Raw genomic sequence first — 9,629 nt, 5'->3', positions numbered from 1 at the left:
TTTTCTGTAAGGAAGAAATGGTACTTCCGTCTCAACAATTTTAAGGTTATATTAAATTGTTTCTATAATCGTTTACCACTATTTCTAATTTTCATTTATAAAGAAAAGATTATTCTCGATTTCAATTTTTCGAAAATTTATAAAAATATAGTTGTCCCATTTTTTAAAAAAATCCATGCTTATTAGGAATGGTTATTATGTTTTTTTTAATCACTAATTATTACATGCATCTAAGAGTATCTAAAACGGTGCTTTTATCGGCGCCTGTTGCACTTGAATTTTGCATTAAACTTTCATGTGGAGATGAATGTAACATGACAACATCAAGCTTTTTTACGAACTAACATGGAGCGTCGTTTAAAGCACTATAAAGTGCACCATATAAGCATTTAGCAATCAATGATGTTTTGACCTAGTGGTTAAGATTGAAGTGATATGAACGATAAATCTCCCTCTCCTACTTTGTACTGCCTTCATGGCTCATATGGATAAAAAAAATATAAACATTTAGCAATTTGATAACTAACTTTTAATGTTAAAACATGTCTAAATTAGACCCTTTCACTAAAATAATTGAAAATTTTGGATTATTCTCACTCTCCAAACCTCCTCTTTTAACTCTTGCTTCATAACCATTACACTTCTTAAAACATCTTCTGTTTCTCCACACTTCCCTCATTTCTTTTACACCCTCTCTCCTTTGGCAAGTAATGAAAACGTTTGATCTAGGGTTCCTTCAAAGAGATCTTCCAATCGAAATCGAAACTCTGGAGACCTTGAACCATATGAACAAAGCCTACCAACAAAATACTAGACCAAGACAAATTTAGTTCTTCCTAGTCAATATATGAAGCATCCAAATAGTACATAGATTTTAAAAGAATTCATTTTCATATGTAAATCTTAGTACATTTTTTACTCAGAGAAGAATAATATTGTATCTACTGTATCGTCCATTTCATTGAACAAAAAAGTGTTGCACTGTAGATACACAAAGAATACTACAGCTTGAAAGGAAGACAGGAGCAGTAGTGTTCACTCAGTGAGCAAACTAAGTCTTCACGAAGCATGGGACGCTTGCGGATTGAGGCGTGACAGTAAACACCTCTACATCGTCCATGCTAGGAAGTCTAACAGAATACTGAAATGTCCATCCATGGCATGCACCTGCATGTACACCATCCTTGCTCACAGCGAAGACAGCTCCAACAAAATTCGGAAATTTTCTCGCAATTCTGGATATTGCATCCTCAGCAGCAACTTTGGGTTCCATACCACGTCTCAAACTCTCAACAACTTGATAACTGTTCATTAAACAAAGAAAAATTCAAACTTCTGAGTTTTAAAAATAAGAAAACAGTTAATGGGCTGTAATCTTCATTTTTATGGTAGCTGAAACTTGATACTAATGTTGAGTTGATAGCCTAAAGAGTTTGATTTGCTCTGCTATATACATCCCAACATCAAGCTTAGCAAAGTGCAAACTAACCATGGAAGGAAGCGCATCATAATATCACCATCTCCTGTTGCACCACATGCACCAACTTCATCATCAGCATATGATGAGGACCCTGGAATGGGACCATCACCAACCCTGATTGCAATAACATAATCTGGTCAGCGTGCTTTGAGACATGCAAATGCTAGATTTATAGTCTCCTAAAATTGTCAGGTTGGATAAAAATTGTGGCCCAAATCTGATAAAGCTGCGTAAAAATTGGAGCACAATGGATAAGAGTTTCCATAACATTATAAGGAGGAGCAGGATAGTCATGGGAGGGTTTCGGTTTCCACTTCATTAAGGAACATTAGGAGGTTTGAGTTCTTTCACCGGAACAGAATTTAGAAGGTAAACTTCCTTCTATAAGATCCCCTCCCTCAAAGTGCAGAACCTTTTTGGCTTATTCTACCTCAATTGGTCAATGAAAACAATCAGACAACAATAATTCAAAAAATAGAACGTACATTCAATCTCACGAATGGATAAGCAGTTCATTTCTTTTATATATGCAGAATTTTAATTTTAATTCAAGGGCCAATCCTCACAATTATAGCATCTCTTTTCTCTTCTTTATATTTCCTTGCTCCCACTTGAGCATTTAACAAAGTAAGTACAAACCATGTACAAGTAACTATGGTAATGAGATAATTGAAATACCTGCCAGGAATCTTAAAAGTTGCTCCATTAGTTGATGTGCCAACAGCAACATGGCCCATCTAAAGTACAGATGTTGAGTTATTCTTATCAGTGAATGTATCAAATTACAAGTCAAAGTATAATAAAGGTGTCAAGATGGCTTACCCAAAGCTTACCTTATCAATAACAGCCATTGAAATGGTGTCATGGTTGTGCATATTAATAGGCGATATCTTTCTAGTAGTAGTTTTTACCAGATCCACAGTAGGACAAGAATTCTCTCCCATTTGAGTATTTTCTTTTGGATGGTAAGGACCACAACTATTTGTAGGAAGAATGTTCTTTCGGAAATTCGGCTGGCAGTCCTTCTCTTTCCATTTCATCCACTTCTTCAGCGACTCCTCAGAACTGAGATTCATAGGTCCTGGAAGACCCATTGAAATGGCAAATACTGATGCTTGTTCTCCAACAAGTAAAGTATGCTCAGTATGTTGCATCACTAATCTTGCAGCTCTTATACCATCTTTTACATACCTCATGGCAGCAACAGCACCCAACTCCATTGTTGCCTATGCAATGCTTTGGATAAAAAAGGAAAAAAAAAAGGCTAACTTTTACATCATTGCAGCATAGTTTAAAGGGGCCTGAGTGGGATCACCTTCTTACCCCATTCATAACTAAAGCATCAAGAGTTGTTTCTCCATTCTCATCTGGACTACCACCAGGTCCAACTGTCCAAAATGAAGACATATGTCACCATTCTACCAAGTGCCAACCACATGGCTCAACTCTATATTCCGTAAATACATTTACAAGTGCAATCAAAAACTGAAAATCACTCAACCACTTAACTCTATATCAGTGAGTTTTGTTAGCAATATTCACAGTTTCAAGAATTTGCAACTCATATACCACCAAGTTACCTGATTACCAAAGCTCGCCCGCAAAAGGAAAAAGATCCAATTTGCTACTGCTAGCTAGCACTACTACGGTACTACACCAGTCATGTTACAGCACTTAAAATGAAATGTGAGCTCTCAACACACAAAATTCCAAATTGCGAGAATTAATATCCGCTAGTGATAGTTCACTTGGAAGGAAAGTAAATCCAGAAAAAAAAAATGGAAAGTTCAAGAGGGGGTTCATTAGATTGAAGGTATTTTACATATTTCCATTCTCCATATTTACTTTTGGAATATGTAATATTTTCCCATTAAACATGTCTCATCGAAATGCTTTCCAACTGATCTTTCAAAATGAGGTCAGATACATCCTCTCATATGGCTGCATCCATAATGTTTTTGTTGGTATACTAATCATACGCAATTTATAGTCTATATAAGTAATAAAACATGACCAGCAAACACACATCTCAAATATGCACGGAGAAACTACTCATTTTTCTGGCCGACAAATGTGGGGGAGACATCGAGAGTAAGCTCAAACCAACGACATCCATCAAGATTCAAGAGCCATACTCTTCCTAACAGCCCAGCAAGATAAGGTGATACAAGTATCAAAAATTACCAGATTGAACAAAAATTAGTGCTCATTCAGCCACAATATATTTCCCCTCCCAAAACATTCCCAACCAAACAGAAGAAAGATGACATTGCCACTATGACATCCCCTAAAACCAAGCTTTCGGCGAATGGCAAGATACTATAGCTTTTCTAATGGAATACTAATCATTGTCACATTGATGGTACATATTAGTTCAAGCTCACCAGCTAACAAAGAACCACTTCCAAAATATACTACTAGCTCTCCATCTGAAAAATTACATGGTTTGACTAGAATTATTTTTCTAATTTGTAATAAATGTAAAAATCAGGTGTCAAAGTTTGAATTTTGCAGTTAATAGTGAACTAATAGTACTACTTCCTCCGTTTCAATTTAGTTGTGGCACTTTCTATTTTAGGAAATTTCAATTTAATCGTGATACTTTCATTTTAAGTAATAACATCTCTATATATCTCTCCTATCACATGGGACCCTTTTATTTTCTTTATTTATCTCTCTCCTCTTCAAAAATTGTCTAGAAGTTCGTGATTTTAAAAGTGTCACAACTAAATTGATACTGAGGAAGTATAAGAAATTAGAAAAATCACTACAACATCCTTATAAATATGAAAAAACATGACAGTAACTCAAAAACTAGAAAATTTGGGAAATTGCAATATGTAATATACCTGTACCATCACATCTGAGTTGTTCACAAGCAGAACAACCTTCAACAACAGCATCAACTGCTGAAAATCCTCCATCAACAACTCTCCAAGCAGCCCTAACAGCTTCAACAAACGGCCAAGTTGTAACCACAATTGGGTAAATATCACTGTTCTCAACCTCATTTGCTACAACCTAATAACATGCAAGAAAATTCCCAAAATTATTATCATATAATTGAAACCTGTAATCAAAGAATTTCCAAAAAAAAACAGGAAACACCCAGAAATGAAGCTATATAATCGAGTGAAATTAAAGACCTCCCAGAAACCAAATTTGTATAAGATATATGAAAATTGGTGACTTTATAGCAATGAAAAGAGAGAGGTGGTTTTGAAGATTACTGTAACGAGTAATGTGAAAATAAAGAGGGACTGAAATCGACCAGACGCCATTTCAATCATGGGGGATGGAGTGACACAAAGCTTCGACAGACGACACGCTCCATCTAACTATTTACGGTTATTAGTTTATTACCTACCACTCTACCAGCCTCAGGCATACAATGCGTACGAAAACACGTAAAAGATAAATTAATTGCCGATACATCGCTTTGTGCTCATGTAAGTGAAATTAGATTTACGGTTAATCCCGTCAAAAAAAACTATTTACGATTATTACTTACTAGTCGTCTATTGATATGTCATAATTATATATAGTTTTTAGATGCATTTTGATTGCATTTGGAACTCCCTTTAGAGCATTTAGGTGTATAATGACATGAACTACGTAAGTTGTGCTAAACTACTCCTTGTTTGCGTGTTTTGATCATTTTCATGTTACTTTGATGCAAATTGATTATGATTACCTAACATCAAGCCTATTAATCATTAAATATGAAGATATCTTGCACAAGGATCACAATGCATCCTTTCGGGACAATTTCGAGTTAGAATGAAGCAAAGAGTTAGTGAAAGAAGTGTCAAAACTGACACCTATTCACTATTTTGACCATAACTTTTGATATAAAATTGATAATCAAGAAATTCCAGTTGGGTTGGAAACTAGACTTCAAGGGCTTTCCAATGATAGGTCACACGCCCAAATCCGACTTCTGATTTGAGAGATACAACCTTCGCAAGTTGACGCAAAATCGCAGTTTCCTTGCCCGCCCGACCGGGCGAAATGAAAATTTCATCACGATGCAAGGCAAATTAGCCCGGTCAATCGGGCGAGAAAAGAGCCAAAATCGCTTGCGCGCCCGACTGGGCGGATTTTGCTTTTCTGTCGTAACTTTCAATCACCGTTGCCCGACCGGGCGGTTTGTCGGGACGGGTTTTTTCCTTTTTTAGCCGGTTTTGTAAAAAGTATAAATAGGTTTTTAGTATTTTCAATTGGACTATCTTATTTTCTACGTTTTTAGGGCTAAATACTTAGTTTTTCTCTCTCTAGTTTTATTTGAACTTTTACATTGAAAGATTATATAGATCGTTGATTTCCTTTTCATTGTTCTTCAATTATTCGGTATTTTTCTTTACTTTCTTTAGTTTAATGAATTCTTTTACTTTGATCATGTTTATTGAGTTTATATCATCATGAGTGAGTAGTCTATTTCTAGGGCTTAGAGAGGGAAGCCATGTTTATACCTTTTTATTGTGGTTTGATGTTCTTTCATATATTGGATTGAATTAGAATAATTCCTGTGATTTGTTATACTTGTTTAATTCATGTAATTGCGCAATATCATGATTATGTTTAGCTAATAAGAATTAGAATCGAAAGATCGTATTCATTAGAGGCTTGTTACAATAGGTAGATTTGATTATGTTGAGCGACCGTACTGGCATATGTTAATCTAAGAGTTGTTAATGCCTGACCAAGGATTAACGAAATACTTTATTTATTCGAACCTCAATCCAAGTGTTGAACTATATTATATTGATTAAACTGGTATAAGCATGGTGGACGATCGATTGCCCTAGGCTTTTAATTATTTGATAAATTTCCATTTTTCTGCGTTCTAGTTTATTCTAGTTTAGTCATTAATTCTCAATTATTTTCCTCTCTGAAGTAGTTAGATAATTGAGCATAAATTTGTAGAACTCCTCTCCCTGTGGATCGACCCGTATTTGCCAGTTTCTGCTAAACAGACACCGTGCACTTGCGGTATATTTTAAAACACATCATCTATCCTAGAGCTTGGGGTGATTATAACACGAGTTGAGTCTGAACGGTACTGGACTCGGCTCGTGAGCTCAACGAGCTTCATAAGTGAAGCTCGCCTCGAGCTCGTGAGCTTCTCCCATTGTTCGAGTTCGAGCTCGATTTGAATAAATTAAGAATAAACCAAACAACATCACACCAAACTAAAAATTCATATTCGATATTTAAAAAATTTTGTTGATATATCTTGTAAAATTATAGACTAAATTCAAAAAGTACCATGAATAAACATATTTTATTTCTTTTTGACATGCTAACCAAATGAATTACTTATAAAGATCTACAAATACTATACGAAAAGAAAAAAAACCATGAACTATTCAATGTAAAAAATGGTATAAAAATATATGTATAATAACTTTTCAAAGTGTTTTAGCATATAATAACTTTTTGAAGGATTTTAAGTTATATTAATTTTTTATATATAAAATAATAATCGAGCTTTCCAAGCCGAGTTTGGCATAATTCGGCTTGACTCATTAAGGTCTGGATACGAGTCCGGATATGAACCGAGCTTTTAACTAATCGTTGACCGAGGTGAGCCCGAAATGATTTGCAAACACACCAGGCTCATTATCACTCTAGTAGAGCAACACATGAGTTCATTGGTGCTCATGTGGGTGGAATATCTAATTTTGACTACACCCGCGAGATAACAAGCAAAAAAAATATGTAAAGAGTAAGCGCCAAAGAAATATGATGCATGGGGAAGCTGAAAGTTTGTTAAGGTACTTTCACTTTCAAATAAATGGAGAATACTTCCTTTCACTATTCAGTTCAATTGGAATATAAAGAAAAGATAATAAACATATTTTGGGCACACTTTTTTATCCAAATAATATCTGAAACGTTGAAAAGGACAAACATAAATGGATGGATAAAATTAGCCTAACTCTACCATGTAAAGTTCTACTATTACTTTAAATTATGCTGACAAAATTTTCTCATGTGCTTTTAGTTTTTAAAGTTTAGCATAGTTATCATGAATATTCTAAGCTGAAATTAATTGTGTTTTTTCTTGAATGTCATACAATTTTGTAGAACTTATCTTTCTAACTTTGTTGAAATAAACTTATATGATCTGAGCATATATTATAAACTGCTTAACTTAATACTTCAATTTTGGTCACTCTAATCATTACTAATTTATAAAAATCAGTTAGGGGCTGCCATGGATGATTTCATCTATGGTAAGCCCCTTTTCTCCTTTTATTTTCAGTTTTTAGTTCCTTTTCTTATTTTGTTGAATAAATTAGTACCCCCTCTATTTTTTATCGTTCTCAATTAGAATCTTGACATTATTCATACTTATAGAGAATTTTCTCAACTTTTTTCAATTTATAAGAAAAAAATATAATCATGTGGGGTCTTATTTGATTCGTCTCAATTAGTACTGTAATATCCCTCATGATTGTTTTAAAGGGATTTAGTAGGATACTCATTCGAACAAGATTCATCTTTTTTTAGAGAACTTATTTCGTTAGTTACTCCGCAGTTAAGCGTGCTTGGCTGGGAGTAGTTCAGGGATGGGTGACCTCCTAGGAAATTTCCCAAGATGCGCATGAGTGAGGACAAAATGCGCCAGAAGAACTTGTATTGGTTATTGAGGACAGTTGTTGGCCCTGGATGCGCATCGGTGACGATAAACTCGACTCCGAAAGAGTCGGGGTGTTGCAATGCTACTCTTTAGATGATATAGGTATATAAATTGAAATTTTGACTACTAAATGTGTGTTATATTCACATTTGACGACCAAATTTAAGATCTACTCACGCATACGACATAATCAAGCTAATAGGATCTAATAAGTCGTGAATAAAATGTAAACAAATTATTGATTAGGTCCAATAAGTTACTCCCTCTTGTCTTACATAGAAAAAAAGAGAAAAGATTAATCTATGTTAAAGTTGAATGTGCATGTCATAGAAAGGTAAGAGCGGCCCTATCAATGATAAAAAAAAATTAGATCAAACATGTAATCTTAAAAAAATTCCCCTACCAATGAATGCAAATAAGATCATGGGTTGATTCGGATGAAAATTTTACATGGGATGATGAAATGATGAATAGATTGTGGGATGAGTGATGCCAAGTGTCACTGTTTTACTGGGTTTAAGAATATAGTAATTGTTGTAAAAATCCCAATGGTTTTATTTTAAAAAATACCAACTACTCTTTTTTTCTAAGTTCTATAAATAGAGACTCATTTTGCTATATTTCAGACAATTTTTTTTCCAACTATTTACAAATTTTCTCTAAATTTTCTTTTAAGAAGTAAGAGAGAGGAAATAGTAATTGAGATGATTTTTTTTTTATTGATTAGAAGGATAAGTGGGAAAAGATTGTGAGATACTCCTTCCGTTCCATCCCATAATATAGTGCCTACTTCATTTTTGGTGAGTCAAACTTTAAAATCTTTGACCGATATTCTCATCTATCTATATATATATAAAACAAGGTTCATTTTGCTGCATTATTCAATGTTCACTTCGCCTACGTGTCATGCTACTATTACATCTGCCACGTGTCATCGCCAAATTCGACACTCTATTATATACAAAAATTTTGATGTCACATGGCGTGATAATTTCCTTCCAAAAAAAACTACCTTGAAATCAAACAATGATATTAGTGTGGTAAGTTTCAAACAACTGCCTAAATTATAGCTACCGGTCAAATATAATTAAATGTTTTTTTTTATTTAAAATTCAAAATTCACCCACCAAGAATTGTTATTATAGTTGCGAAAAAATAAAGGTAAAAAATGTTATTATATAAGATGTTTATGTAATCACACCCTAATATAAACTGATTGTCCAGAAAATTAAAATGTGCATTCATCCTAATTTCAATTTCAATTCAAATTCCTAAGTGACAGTTATACTACTAATACATTAAATTAATTTTCACTAACTGTTAAAATTTAGAATCTTGATTTTTTCAATATGTAATAAATTAGAATGTTTTCTATAGATTGGCATATTCACTATTTCATTTCAACCTCATGTTATTGTTTCAAATAATTTGAATCTTGATTCTTCTCACTCACTGTTATCAATTTTAGGAATTATATATGACTCATCTTAGTATTATAATTAT

General features: G+C 33.8%; 1 protein-coding gene across 3 annotated transcripts; it reads right to left on the bottom strand.

Moving 5' to 3' along the window:
• Nucleotides 1-848: 848 nt before the first annotated feature.
• Nucleotides 849-4,866, bottom strand: LOC104906642 (probable isoaspartyl peptidase/L-asparaginase 3). 3 transcript variants are annotated; one of them, XM_019252438.3, is made up of 7 exons: nt 4,711-4,866; nt 4,330-4,501; nt 2,804-2,868; nt 2,314-2,716; nt 2,159-2,217; nt 1,490-1,594; nt 849-1,304 (listed from the first exon to the last, which is right to left on the bottom strand). In XM_019252438.3, the coding sequence occupies exons 4-7, from the start codon at nt 2,698-2,700 to the stop codon at nt 1,052-1,054; spliced, it is 804 nt and encodes a 267-aa protein (XP_019107983.1). In that variant the 5' UTR covers nt 2,701-2,716; nt 2,804-2,868; nt 4,330-4,501; nt 4,711-4,866; the 3' UTR covers nt 849-1,051. The 3 variants fall into 3 exon arrangements, with proteins under 3 accessions (XP_019107983.1, XP_019107982.1, XP_048497033.1); XM_019252437.3 differs by having other exon boundaries at nt 2,314-2,706; XM_048641076.2 differs by lacking the exon at nt 4,711-4,866 and adding an exon at nt 4,627-4,643 and having other exon boundaries at nt 2,314-2,706.
• Nucleotides 4,867-9,629: the final 4,763 nt, after the last annotated feature.

The sequence above is a fragment of the Beta vulgaris genome, chromosome 3 (genome assembly GCF_026745355.1).
Source record: "Beta vulgaris subsp. vulgaris cultivar EL10 chromosome 3, EL10.2, whole genome shotgun sequence".
Lineage (NCBI taxonomy): Eukaryota > Viridiplantae > Streptophyta > Magnoliopsida > Caryophyllales > Amaranthaceae > Beta > Beta vulgaris.
The sequence above is the reverse complement of the archived record's forward strand: the minus strand, read 5'-3'. Positions and strand labels throughout refer to the sequence as shown.